The following is a 15078-nucleotide window of genomic DNA, read 5'->3' on the forward strand; positions in this document are numbered from 1 at the left end:
AGTGACTGGACAAGAGGAAAGGAGAGAAGGAAGGGTATGTCCTACCAAGGTGGGCGAGGGAGAGAAGCCCTGTGGCATTTTGATCCTTGTTTCTGACATTGAAGAGTGAGTGTTCTTTGATGACAGGCATTGCATTCTGATTCTGAATGTGTGTGTGTGTGTGTGTGTTTGAATCACTTTGCTTGTGTTTACCCCAGTGTCAGCCAGTGTGTGGGTCAGGAGAGTCCTGATGAGGGAGGTAGCCTGAGATGTAAACATAATCCACAATCCAGCTGAGTAGCTGCTGGAGAAAAAAGGGAGCAGGGAGAGGCATGAACGGCACAGGGCAACTTATCATTGCCACCCCAGCTCTTTTTAGTGTAGCCGTAATAAAAACCTTACATAAAGTGCAATGGGAACACTAGGAAAAGGAACTCATTTCACGCGGAGGGATCCAGCAAGGATTAATGAATGAAGTGACACTTAAATGAAGCTGTGAAGGCTGCACCGGACTTTGACAGGTAACAGGGTATCTCCTGAGGAGGCAATCCAGAATCTCGGTGAAGAACAGTGCATGGCATTGGACTGCTCTGGTTTGAATGCCAGCTCCATCACTAACTGCATGAACTCAGTTTCCCCACCTGTAAAATGGGGATAAGAAAAGTATCTATGCCTTGTTGGCTTGTCGCAAGCATTGAAAGACATACTCGAAGTAAAGCACGTAGCAGAGCCTGGCATATTGTAAGCACTCCATATGTGCTATTACTATTGCCGGGTGTGTTCGAAAAATGAATAATCACCTTGGTATGGCTGACGGATGAAGTCCAGGGATGTTGCCAGGAGAGGTCCAGAAAAGTGAGTTTGGGATCTGATCAAGAAGGGTTTTAAGTGTCTAGACTTTTATTTTGGAAGCCAGTGGATCTCAATCTTGTCTAACTTCTTTCATAGCAAGTATTTTGTAAATAACAAATTTTTGTAAAAGTTCATCCTATACTGAAATGAAATTTATAGAAAATGAAATCTGACACATATATTCAAAAATCAATATAATGCTTCAAGTGTGATGTAAAGGAGAAAAAAAAGGGAATTTTAATAAAACAATCTGTTTCTCAATGTGTAAATATTTGGGCATTGCTACACTAGAATAACCAAATAGAGAAGTTGGATGTTTACACGTCTACGCAGAATCGCAAATGCAACAGCTACAAACACAGGCTGATATAAGGGTGCGCAATCTGGAACCTCAATACCACTAGAAGCATTGAGTCTAAAATAGTGATCGACTCTTGGTGAAGTTCTAAACAAAAAAACTACAATCCTTCCTCAATTTACAGGGAACTTACATTCCTGGATAAGTCAGTGTATATTAAAATCATGCAAAAAATAGTGTGTTTTGTATGTAAAAAGTTAGGTTCTGGTTTTTTTTTTCACCAATACAAATACTGTGAGGAATGAGAGTAATTATTTCACTTAATCAACTGTCCCAAACATTACAGGACATCTAGCACCCCTGGTGCCTGCTCACTAAATGCCAGTAGTGTCCCTCAATCATTGTGACAACTGAAAATGCCCTCCCACATTTCACAGCTACCCCGACCTCCTGCTTTGGGCAACAGGGAATTAGGAAGGGGCAGATCTCTTCTGGCCTTTATGTAATATTATGTGAGATGATGATGCTTGGAGCTACTGCCACCATCTTGCAACCATGTGGGGAAAAGAGTGAGGACAAAAGCCAATACACTGGGGATGGCAGAACGGACAGATGGCAAGGATAAGGAAGGGTCCTTGATGACATCGTTGGGCCACTGAGTTAACACACCCAGGCCTTACCCTACTTATGGACCTATCATTATGGGAGATGACAAATTCACTTCGTGCAGAGCCATTCTGAGTGGAGTTCTCTGTTTCTTGTAGCTAAAAGCACCCTAACTTTGACGAGTTATTTCCCCCTCTCTGGGTCTTGGTGTTTTCATCTGTGTGTTGAGAGGACTTCTTAATCTAGGGACTGTGAGTCTATTCAGAAGAAGTATGGAGGACCTGATGACTAAATGAAAAGGGGGAGTGAAGGAGCTGGAAGAGTCAAAAGCTGCCTCTGCCTCTCGCACTGGGTATCTGGGAGGTGAAGGCAGAGTGGGTTCAGTCTGGGTGACGTGATTAGTAGCTCCACTTTGGGCATTTAAATCACACTAGATTTGGGGGATGAAAAATTAGACTTACATAGTATCATCTCAACTGGGTAAAAATTATAATTACATAGGACAAGACTGGACGAATAAACACCAAAATATTTATTTATGGTAGGTTCAGTGATGATATTTATTTTTTTCTGTATATTTTTTCCTATTTCCCAAACTTTCTACAACCGATATTTATTGCTTACATTTCAAAAGTAATTTAAAATATCAATAAAAACTATAATTTCTTTCAAATGTGTCAAAAGAAGTACATCAGTGGAACAGAATATAAAATCCAGTAGTATTAGATCCAAATACATACTGGAATTAGAATATTAGAAAAGTGGGATTTTAAATCAGAGGAGAAAAGATACATGATTTTAGTAAATTGTATGGAACAACTAGGTAGCCATCTGGAAAAAAATTAAGTTGGACCTATGCATCATGCCTTATACCAAATCAAATTTCAAATGCATCACGTACTTTATTTATTTTTATTTTATTTTATTTTATTTTTTTAAGCTGAGCCATCCTGCCACCTGTTGGCAGCTCAGCGGCTGCTCAGCTCGGGGCTGGAATCAAACCGCTGTTGCTCAGAGCTCAAACTCTTGAGCGAGCTCTTAACCAACTGAGCCACTCGGCTGGCCCTGCATCATCACGTACTTTAATGTAAAAATGAAACCAAAAAAGTACTGAAAGAAATCAAATGATATTTAAAAAAAACATTTCAGAGGAAGAACTTTGAACTATAACTTATATTCCAGAAGTCATAAAAAAATAATGGATACATTTTTACCACAGGGAAACATATTTACATGGCAAAATTGCCAGAAACAAAATCAGAAGACAAACTGGAAAACATATTTATAACTCATATCACAAAGAGTAAATTTCTTTACTATATAAAGAGCTCTAAGGGAAAGACAACTCAGTAGAAAAAAATGGGTGAAGGGTGTAAATTGTTAATAAAAAAGAAACTACAAATAAGTATTAGAATAAGAAAATTACAGTAAGAGGCCATTATTTTTTTTACCTCTCAGGTTGTCAAGAGCAGTAAGATTTATAACACACTGTTGGTGAGGTGGTGGCAAAACAGATATCCATACATTGTCAGTGGGCACAGTTGGGCATTTGGACAGTATCAACCAAATTTAAAAATGTGCATCCTTTAACTCAGTGACTCCACTTCCCAAAAAGTTGTTCTTCACATCCATGCCCACATATCTGAAACAAGTTATTCACTGTGGCATTGTTTGTAATACCAGAATACTGGAACCAATCTGCAGGTCCAGCACAGAGGACCCATTCAGCAAATCCTGATACATATTCATATATGCACCCTCTTCAAAAGGAGGAGGAATCATTTCGTATAAAGATATGAAATAATCTTTAAGGTTTACTGTTAAGTGAAATACAAGGTGTATAGCATGCTACTATTTCTGTAAAAAAAAGGCAGTATGCATTTGCTGTTATGTGCATAGAATACATCTCAGAGGATCTACTAGAAACTCTTAGCCATGGGTGCCTCCCGGCAAGAGGAATGGTTACGGGAGACTCCCTTTTCACTGTTTCACCCGTTTCTAAGTAAAATAAAAAGGGGCAGGAAGGACCACTATCTTTTAAAGCAGCTACTCCATTCCTACTGGCTTCTATTCAACCTGAGGTCGGCTGAAAGCCCTCGGCCTTTTTCCGCGTGCACCACTGTCAAACCAAATTTCCTTCATCCCATGCTTGTGCAGTTGATTAAAAAAAAAAAAATCTAAATGCAGGTCTTCCCACTTTTTAAAAATTCATCCTGTTGGTTTCAGCCACTGTTTTCAAGATACTTTAGAATCTTGATTCTGACAAATATTAGCTTTTGCTCTCAATAGTGGTGCCATCTGCAAATATGGTGAGTGTGGCAGGCACTGATAATTACTGAGCTGACCAAATGAAGAGTCTAGAAGCATGGAACTTAAGACTTCTCTCCAAATTTGCGTCAACTGAATAACCAACTGGGGCAAGGGGGACAGTGGTTAAATGGGCTGAGTCCACCCAACCGGGCAATCTCTTGAGATCACGATTTTCCTAGTTGTTTCCTCAATCAAGAGGCATTCAATGTCTAACTGGAAACAAGGTCTACTAGGAATTCTCCTAATGGCCTTCCAAATAAATAATAGATTGCTGTTGGTATTGGTATTATTATTTACTGTATCTTGTTCTTAGGTTCTTACTGACGATGCCAATTCCTTTTCCAGGTACTTTCAAACCCATAGTGTAATATTATTATACTCTAAACTAAATTTTGGGGGAATTCACCTCAAATATTCCCATCGAGTTTCCAGAATCTACCTTTTCTTCTTTTCTGAACATCAGGACATCTGCAGCCATTGGGCACTGTGGCCCCTTTCCTTTCTCCACCCATGGCTTTCTCAGCTGCATTGGCAAGGGTTCCAGGATCTTATCTGCAAAGGTATTTCAACACCTTGGGATTTGCACCTCATATTAAGTGGCTAGGTGCTGAGGTCTTCTGTTACTATCATCTATCTGGGGTTTCAATTTCCTCTAAAACGTTTTTTTTTGCTTTATTCATCTCAGTTCAGAAATGCTTTTCCTTGGAGAATGAAAAAATTCAGAGTTGAGTATTTTTTCTGACACTTTTATTCCTTTATCCTCTCTTTAATTCCTCTTGGTATGAACATAATCAACGACGTCCACATCTTTTCCTAGTCTCAACTTATCAAGGACTTCACCTTTCCTGACATTTCTTATCCCCTGCCTTTTAATTTTTGAGTAAGAGAGAGCTCTCCGTAGAGCCACTTTGGTTTCTTCAGTGCTCCCCTTTTCTGTACCAAGGATTTTCTAAGTGGGCTGTCCTCGTTTTCTATTTTAGAGTTTCCTATCCCTCTTGCTCCACATACATTCCCACTTAAAGTCTCTAACCTTGGGATCCTAATTTTTTCCAATTGTTTTCTAGGACTATTTATTCATTCATCCATTCATTCCATGCCTCACGTGCCCTTCCTTCTCGATTCAACGTTCTCGTGTGGTTCCTGTGACACTGACAGCACCAGGCAATTCTCTCCCATGGTCAGAAGTAAGACTGAGGGAGCAGCTCCCAGGTTGCTTTTTCTTCCCACTGAGAGAGGAAACTGTCCCTGACCCATGTGAAGAATTTATCAGCTGCTCAGCTGGTAGCTGTGCAGGCCTCTGGTTGCCAGGGCAGGGGCAGTCTCCCAGCCTGGTGCCATCCTGCCCCCAGAGCATGACTGGCCGGGCACTCAGAAGTGTGCTCCCACAGGATATGGCCTCCAAGCACTCATCTCAGTCTCACCCAAAGCTCCGTGTCTGGCCCCTCCCAGGTTAGCAGTGTACTGTGGTGTAAAGCATGCAGGGTTTGGAGTAAAATATATCCAGGTCTGAATTTGTGCCCTGCCCCTTACTAGCAAGTTTAAAATCTCTGAGCTTCACTTTTTCCTCACTTGAAAAATGGGGCTGTTTTCTGGTTGATGGGGTGATTAATATATGTACATACCAGTGCACAGATTTCAATACACATCAACCCCTGTGATCATCTCAGGTTCATGGATTTTCCGAGGTTGGGCCGTGTTGCTTTCTTTCTTGTTCTATTCAAGCTGTTTCTTTTAAACAGGTTGCAGTACATGTCTTTCCCGGCAAAACTTCCTTTGATGAGCCAGGCCCCTCCAGCTCAAGGAATAATGGCTCAGTGGGCTGCCCCTGGATCCTGACCCCTTCAGACTGGGCCTGAGCCTCAGGTCTGACCGGTGGAGTAATACGGTAGCCCAGACACACTGAATGGTTTACAGATGGACGTGTTTCAGGCCATAGTCCTCCAGAACACGTTTGCTGGAGCTTCCCTGAGAGACAGTTGCTCGTTCCTTGGAATTACAAACTCTAAGAAGCCATGTGAAGCTACCGTTTTGCACATTGTCACATGGAGTAAGCCTGTCTGAGAGGGAAACCAGGCAGAGGTGGGCAGACCTAGGGGATAAAAATGGTGCCCTTGAGGCCCTTGTCTGAACCAGTGGATTAACCGCTGGCCATTTCTGTTACTTGAGCCAACGAATTCCTTTTCTTAAGCCAGTTTGTTGGGCTTCTGAGTATGCACCCATAATACACAACGTCGACACTTTTGTTATAAAACCACAAGTTCCCGCTCATCAAGTTTCATGTTTAACTCCTGAAATCTGTTCCCAGATTTTTATGCAGAAAACCAGGACTCAATACATATGCACAGCAGATTAGAAATTCCCGACTTGCAGACCCAGGTTCGAATCCTAGTTTTGTCATTTACCAGGCTTGGGCAAATCAGTCAACTCTTCTGAGCTTCCCTTTTCTATCAGTAACACAGGAGTAATATTTTGCTTATATGGCTGTTTTACAGGTTGGAGCTAATGGCTATATGGGCAAGGCATGTGGCAGGCCACCAATGAATACCCTGTTGTTAGGTGGTAGACATATTTATCTCAATAGCTTTTACTCTGTCCAGCTGTTTACAGATGATTAGTCCATTTATATTTCCCACACTTCTTTCCAAGTCACATCTCTGGGCCCCCATGCTTTCCAGGTTTTCCTTGGCCTTCACCGAGGAGAGGGCAGGAATTCACAGGCTTTGGGGACAGGGAAGATGAGGAGGTGGACAGGATTTCAAAGCTCAAATGGAAGGAGAGATGGAGTTGGCCTTCTTTAAAACATTTGCAGAACTTTACACCCACTTTCTATTTATAAATATCCTTGTCTCTCAGCTTGGCTCTGCCTGCACAAGGCTTCAGTGGAAGATAACATAGAGCAGCTGCTATGAGGTAACAATGTGCACAGCAGAGGAGGCTGGAGGAGGAGAACTGGGCTCAGGGTATAAAGATTTAGGATGTCAGCAAAGAGTCTTAAGGAAATGTAGATCAGAAAAATGTATTTTACCCCTGGCTGGAAGCTGGTGTAGCAGACAGCTGTAGTCATCCTCCATACGTCATACCACAGGGCTCCAGCTTATCTACTGCCTACTGTCCTGCGCTGATGGTAGGAAGACCAGATAAAAGGCTGCTGCAACGGCTGGACGGAGGTGATCCACCAAGGTGGCGGAGATGGAGGGGAGATGACAAATTCAGGAGGCATTTCTGAGAACCTAGCAGTGCCTTCTTAGAAGCAGAGGGAGGGGTAGGGGGGCTGCAGTCATCTCCAGGGTTTATAGCTGGGAACCAGGGTGACAATGAAGTGTTCAGTAGTCTGAGAATGCCAAGTGCTAAGCAGGCTTAGGGAGAGGGGTTGAGATGCAACCCCATTTTGGGATCCTGAAGGGAGTCCATTCTTTCACAAGCATTTACTGAGTGCTGTGTGGTAGTTATTGTCCTGGGTGCTCTTACTCCAATGAGCTTCAAATGCAGCTCTGAAGCAAGGTTAGGACCACTGGAGATGCGACTCCACTTGCTCTCAACTCTTTAGCCTTTACTAGCTCTGTGGCTTTGCCCACGTTATCTGGAAGTATCCTCTCCCTTTCTTATCCTTAAATAAGTTTCCACACACCAAATAGTTACTGTCAGACACTGTACTAAATTTAATACTCCAGAGATGAGGAGCCTGAGGCTTAGAAAGATCAAGCAGCTTGTCCAAGGTCGCAAGGCTGCTACGTGACAGCTGGAAATTGCTCCCATCCACATGCCTCCCAGTATCCTCACTATCCTTAAAAAAACAACTGAAATGCCACTCCTTTGTGAAGTCTCCCCGAGTTTTCCCAGCTGGATGTGAGCTTCCCTCTTGTGGATCCCGTGGTTTCAGCATCTCCTGGCACACACTGCCTTGTACGAGTCACCACCGCAAGTGTTTAAGGGATTCAGTGAGAGTCTCTGCATGTGGTTCCATTTAATCTTCCCAGCATTCCCAGCTCCTGGTCTTGTCACACTGCATCCCGCCCTCCATGCACACATGCGCCCTGGGCAGGGAGATTTATTGCAGGCCTTTGCCTCCTTCCCGGTCCCCACCAGGCTCTGCACAGGCTACGCACTTAATAATGAACTGAGGCCGCATTTGTAAACTCTAAATACAGGCTCCTCGGGGGCATGAGATACCGAATTCCAGTGGTAGGTGGGCAGTGTGAAGTGAGGTGCCCCTTTGTTGTTTGCACTTTCACCCTCCTTTTTTGTTTCCAGCCAAGGACATTCTTACCAGTCTTTCTGATGCCAGGAGGGCAGGGCGCCAGACAGGATAGAAAGCGAGTAGGTATAATTCTGTTTCTTGTCCTTATTTAACCTCTCTGGCTCTTCATGCTCGTCTGTGTGGAAATAAGCTGGAATACCTAGTAGATTTTCCAGAAACGTGGCATTACCAGAGAACAGTCCATTCTGGCTGCCTTAGTTAGACAGAAGATGGTGCTAGAAAACTTCCTCTGACCCACTGTCATCTTGGAGACTTTGGGAGGCGGCAAGGTGTATCTCATTATTTGCTCTTCCTCTCAGGAAGTTGGCGAGTCTTGAATAGCACCCCCAGGTCACACTGCTGTTTCTTTCCCTCTTTTCCTTGGTGCTCTCCAAAGCACTGTCCTCCAACCCTATTTTGGAGTGTGGTACTCATCTGAATCTATTTGAAAACATTCTTTTTTCAAGGTTGCAGTAAGTTGGTCCCAGAACACTTGTGGTTTTAATATAAAATCTGCCTAATTAGTCCCAGACAGGAGATTTGGGGCTGGACTGTGTAGGAATTCACTTATGAGACCAAGGCAAAATGGGCTTTTCAAGATTTCATCTCTTGACCATGGAACCATGGCAGACTAGTAGTGTATGTGTGTGAGACCTAACACACACTGCTAGAGGCCTCCCCAAGACATCTCTCTGGCAGTAAAGAGATGTGGAAACTGGTTCCTCATCTCTTAGGGACAAAGTTGGTTAGAAGGAAAACACTCAGTTGCTTTAGGAAGTTAATCGCTACTACATTAAAGATATTTTCCTGAAAAGAAGGTGTTGGGTGGTGGCAAAAGAACCTTTCATTTGAAACTTCCCCCCAAGACTAAAAACATAGTATTTAATTGGGCCGGCTGAGTGGAGCGTTGGTTAAGAGCTGGCTTGGGACGCCAGAGGGCCCCGGTTCGGATCCCACATATGAGGGCCAGTGACACTGCCCTCTACAGCTAAGATGCTGAACAACAGCTCAACCTGGAGCTGGGCTGCTGTGAGTCACCGGCGACGGCGTAGGCTGCAGCCCCTGCTGCAGTGGGTTGCCATGGGCTACTGCGTGTAGCCAGCAGCCAGCGTGAGCGGCCAGCAGCTGCAGTGAGCAGCCGTCCAGAAGCCGGCGACTGATCTGCCTCGCCCAGGAAGAGCGCAATGATGGTACCAACTTGGGCCAGTGAAGCAACGTCCTCCACAACTAGACTGAAGAACAAAATGACAGCAACTTGTCTGTTCTCTTTCTCCTAATTCCCCAATGAAAATCTTTAAAAAAAAAAAATACACGACAAGCTTGGCAGTCATTACTCCCCAATGTCCGTTCTCTTGTTGCTCCCTTACCTGCCACCAGCACGAGCCTGACCAACTGCACGCACTGCTGCTTGACCAGCTAGCTTTGCTATAAAGTTCAGTGTTTTAGTTGGCCTGTTTAAAAGTGCTGACTGTAAACATTTGTCAGAGTTTCAAATCTGAGAGAAGTAATTGCCACTGCTGTGTAAGCCTTCAACTTGGTGTTGGATGTAGTTTCCGTTTTGTCAGTTTAGTTTGTACTATGAGATTTGGGGGAGGGGAGATTGAAGGTAGAACCCTCATCTGGTTGGGAGACTTTGCATTGAGATGGCACTAGAACTGGATCTGACTTTACAGCCAAAATGTCAATGGGGAGAGGGCAAGGAGGGCATTTCTAGAGTGGAGATTATAGCAAAGCCAAGGTATGTTTAGTAAGAGTAAGAAGGGAGGATGTAGGGCTACGTTTAAAGTTTATTTCATCCTAAGGTTGCTCTTATACGCTGTTACTTTTACAATCACCCCCCAAATTCCAGGAAACCCCACATTCTTTTCTTCAATTAAGTCTTCATGGACCATCACACTCCCTAGGAGGGATATTTCCTGGCATTTAGTTCAGCATTGCCAAGGCAAACACTTGCCCAGTTTCACAGGTGCAGTTTACCAGATAATCCTTATCTAAGTCTATTATTTACACGAGTCAGTTCATTATTTCTTGCATGTGCATCTTAAGAGTATCTACCTGAATTTACTAGCCCCTGAACCAGCTTCACACTTTTGATTATGTTAATAGCTTATAAGACTTTATGGAGGATCACAGGTATATACCCTTATTGGACCTATAGCTTGGATGCAGTTAGACTGACTGACGGGACTAGTACTTGAACAATTGCAAGGCTTGGTATCATTTTTCAGCAGCCCAACTTGCAGAGGTACAACCAAAGCCTTGGCGCCCTCTGGTGGTAGACTGGTTCTCACAGTCAGACCAGCTTCTCAACTAGGAAGGAGGAGGGGGTTCCAGCACAGAAGCCACAGGATAATAAACATGGCACATTTTCCTAGATCATCTTTACTTGAAGATTTTTTTGGGAAAAAGTAGGTAATGCAAAACATTTTTATATTAAAACAAATTCAGATAATATTGAGTAGAATATAAAAGTTACATTACTTTTTCAGACAAAGTAAGAGACAAAGACATTTCAAGGTAAGCTACTCATGAGCCTCAGGCTGTATTCCCAACCCCTGGGGGAGGGAGGCAACCCCTGCATGCTCACTTTAATATTATGGGTGCTGCTGCTTTGATAGGGAAGTCTGAGAAGCAGCAAATTAAGTGCTTACTCATTTGGCAACATCCTGTGGATTATTTAAATACGTGAAACCATATGCTTTTTCATTTTGAGCATTTTAACCTGCTTTTAAAAGGCCTGAGTACACACGAGCTTTATACTTTAGTTGAAACTCATTTCCTTCTAAAGTAATTTTTTTTCCTCTATAAATGTTGTTAACATGCCTAACTGAGGGTATGACATGCGAGGTGGTCAATATCCTAAGAGCTCTGTGGACTTGAGTCTGTATCACCAGATATGAAGGTACAAGTACACCTTCCAAAGGTGTCATAAGGACTGAAAAACAAACCACTCACCTTCTTCAACAACAAAAGGAAACAAAATAAAAACTCAAGAACAAAAGAGTATATACAATTAGGATGCATAATGCTGTCATTTAGAGACTGGCACAGGCTTAGCTTTTAGAGAAGGGCGCACTGCTGCAGCATTTGCTTTCTATATTTTAAATGACAAGAATGTCTTTTGGGGAAAAAAGCCATTATGCTTCCTTTCCAAATCTTGCTTACTCTCGGTAATTGTCCTTTTTTCTGTTGTTGGCAACAATGTATTACTCTGCAGTAATAGACTGAAGATGTGAATGCCTCGTACAGATTTTCCAGGGTAATTTGGCAACGCATTGTCCTTTTCATGAAGTATGAGAGACAGGGTTTATCAAATGTGCTTAGGACTATATAATAGGAGGCAGATTCTGGTGGATGCCATTGGGTTTTCAGGGTCTTCTAGAAAAAAGGTCATTCATGACCTCCCCTGTAGCTTGCCTTACTAATTTTCTTAAGTTTTACAGAATTATTTCTCTTTCTTCTTGGGACTGTACTCTTCATTTCACAAGCCTTAAACTAAGACTCAAATCACATGACCACCTTAGGAAAATGCAACTTGTTTTTACTGTTTAAGTAAAATAGAGTCTGGAGCAAAAATGTCCCATTTCAGAATAACTAAAGGGGGAATATCAGTGGTAAATTATGTTGTGCTGGGAAAAAGAACAAAAAAGGCAGACACCAAGCACCTCCATTTTCCCAAGATTAAATGATTATTAAAAAAGCGCGCCACACCATATAGAAATCAACATTCTCTCCCATAATTCTGTGCACTGGGACTATAGAAATGTCACTGTCCCTGCCCCACATCTTCAAATTAACATTCTCAGGTCACAACAATAAGTCTTCCCAAAGGGGACCTTCCGGAAAAACAAGCTATTTCCTCGGCTCATATTTCCCTGGAAAAAAAATAAAATAAATACAAATAAAGTCTAGTATGAAGATGAGATCAGCAGAGAGATCCAACATGTTTCTGGGAGAAGTGACGAAATGACCAGGACAAAACTGGGACTATCACTACAGAGTAGCAATTTGTACTCTGACTTAACTGAGCTTTTGTGGAACTAACTACAATTTTGCCACAAGGATAAGGCAAAAATTTCTTATTTATTTAGACAGAATTCCCAGTTTGGATTCTGGCTCTACCACCTGCTAGCTGGGCTATCAAAGGAGTCAATATACGTAAAGTGCTGAGAACAGTCCTAACACTAAGTGCCAGCTTTTATTTTTTCATGGAATGGCCAGGTCTCCAGGGAGTACTTATAAACTATTACAATTAAAATCATAATGTTGGGAGCTTATTTAGTAGACTCTGAAGTTAGACAGCCTACACATAGCGCCTACTCTGCCATATACAAGCTGTGTAACCCTGGGTTACATAATTGGTGTTATTTAACTGTTCAAAGTCCCAGTTTCTTCATGTGTGAAGTGGGATGACAAAAAAATGGTACCAACCTCATATGGTTATTTTGAGGATTACGTGAGCTGGTATGTGGAGAGCTCTTAGCACGATGCCTGATATATGGCAAATTTCCAACCAAGATTTGCTATTGTCTTAAGCACTTAAAGGACCAACTCTTCCCAAGGTAAGGTGTCTGATACCCTCTTACAGTCATTTTCTATCTGCCCTCTTCCCATAGCAGGGAGTTAGGTTGTAAGTAGGGAAAGAAGGGCCATCTTTCCTTTTAAATTAGGACCACAATAGGAGATTGTCCAATAAATAGAGAGTGTAAAACTCGGAATGAAACCCAGAACGTTCACGTTGGTTTGTATGGGAATCACTCAAGTGTTCTAGCCTGGATTCACGGAGGGGCTTGCTGGGCCTGCACTCTGAGCACAAGCGACCACAGCAGCGCTTGGGCCTTTTCATTGTTCCTCAGGCTGGAGAAGTCTGAGCTCGGTGAACGAAGGCCTCTCTCATCTGTATCATCAGAGCTATAATATAACGCAACGAAGAGCTTCTTCACACACTTTCTTCTACAATCCTGCAAAAAGTGCTTCCTGCTCAAAAACAGCTTCAAATTGATGGCTATTTTAAGAGATCCTTTGTTAAATTTAGCACACAGCCATCCATTATTTGGTTCCTAATAAAGCTTTGCCTGGCCAGGTGATATACCTCACAGCAATAACAAACAATAAATTGGAGTCTGGACAAAATCATCCACTAACAAGACTCTAGAAGTAAGAGATCAGCTCCATTAACATCACTGTGACAAATGATGTCACAAATAAACAACTTCTCAGTTTCCTCTCTACTACACTGCAGGAAAACACCTGAATGAGGAGATTCTGAGAAGTTAGAAAAAGGTGAGGTTGGAAAAAAATAATCTGAAATCAAGGTCATCATTTTAACAACCAGGATAGCTGTCCATCCAGACCCTTTTGTAATCTGAATGCGGTCACTCCGACGGCTTCTGGGTCACATCTGGGGAGTCTTACTTCTTCATTACCTCTCCTGGTGATTCCAAGCAGCACCATTTATCTTACTACTGCGTCAGAGTGACACATGGCACATTAATTGGTAGCTAAAAGGTAAGCTACAAGAATTAACCTGGGATTCCAGAGACATTGTTTAAGAAAACAAACAAAATAAAATAAAATACACTGGGGGTGGGGGTGCGAGAGAAAGCGAGAGCAGTACCTCTTTTTGCAGCGTGCACCAGCAGTCTATCCAAGAAGCATACACTGGAGAGTAAGGAGGGCACCCACCAGCAAGCCTGAAACACAGAACGGGTAGCCTTTCAAGTCAGTATTTACAAGACATTCTCTCAAGAGCTCAGTCAACCTTTGTTGAAATATTCTCCTACCTGAGAGGCAATTTTAGTTCTAATGAATTTCCCTCCCTTATATTTAGGTTTTGAATAAACAAATAAACAGAAATTCCAATCATTTATGTATTTTATAAAACATCTAGGTTTTAAATTTGTGGACAAATGAAATTCTACAACACAGCAATTATATGATTAAAGAGCAGGGAAAGGGAATTTAAAAACAAAGTGGTGGGGCCGGCCGAGTGGCTCAGGTGGTTAGTAGCACGAGCTCTGAGCAACAGGGTCCTGGGTTCGATTCTCACATGGTCCAGTGAGCTGAGCCCGAGTTGAGCTGCCACTGAGCTGTCCTGCTGCTGAGCTGCCAACAGGTGGCAGGGTGGCTCAGCTGGTGAGAGCACGTGCTCCTAACAAGACTGCTGGTTCGATTCCCACATGGGATGGTAGGCTATGCCCACCTACAACTAAGACTGAACACGGCACCTTGAGCTCAGCTGCCAGATTGCTCAGTGGTTAGAGAGTGAGCTCTTAGCAACAAGGTTTCTGGTTCGACTCCCACATGGGATGGTGGGCTGTGACCCCCGCAACTAAGATTGAACACGGCACCTTGAGCTGTGTGGCCACGAGCTGCTGACGGGCGGCCGGATGGAGACTGGACTTGGAGCTGAGCCAGCTGCGCCCTCCACAACTAAGACCGAAGGACAACAACTTGGCTCTTCCCCTTTTTCCAATTCCCTAACACTGTTCCAATTCCCCAATAAAATCTTAAAAAAACAAAACCAAAAAACAGAAAAAAACTAAGTGGTGTTTAAAAAAAAACCTATATAAAAAGCCCTAAATATGGCAACGGATATAAACAGTTGTGACTATATTCTTTTACTCAGCTATAACCCATAATCACTTCCTCTCTAAAAAATTGTAAGGAATAATAATACAGTTAAATCATCCTTTAAGTATGCTCTGGGCAGCTGCTCTACAAATCACTAAACAAACAGAATGTAACATGATATGAAATATGATAATGATGCTGAAAACTCCACACAGCTATCTGG

The 15078-nt window shown here is 42.7% G+C and overlaps 1 protein-coding gene across 3 annotated transcripts in view; it reads right to left on the minus strand.

The window, feature by feature from the left end:
* Positions 1-15078, minus strand: part of MTCH2 (mitochondrial carrier 2) — a 34753-nt gene that overhangs the window by 6678 nt on the left and 12997 nt on the right. Inside the window, exons 12-13 of one of the 3 annotated variants that reach the window (XM_019656380.1) lie at positions 13900-13975; positions 473-620 (exon numbers count right to left, since the gene is read on the minus strand). In XM_019656380.1, the coding sequence (XP_019511925.1) occupies positions 594-620; positions 13900-13975 (103 nt within the window). In that variant the 3' untranslated portion in view covers positions 473-593. Of the gene's footprint in view, positions 1-472; positions 621-10646; positions 12158-13899; positions 13976-15078 lie in introns of those variants that run through there. The other 2 variants (XM_019656378.1, XM_019656379.1) reach the window with 2 other exon arrangements.

The sequence above is a fragment of the Hipposideros armiger genome, unplaced genomic scaffold (assembly GCF_001890085.2).
Source record: "Hipposideros armiger isolate ML-2016 unplaced genomic scaffold, ASM189008v1 scaffold_258, whole genome shotgun sequence".
NCBI classification, from domain to species: Eukaryota; Metazoa; Chordata; class Mammalia; order Chiroptera; family Hipposideridae; genus Hipposideros; species Hipposideros armiger.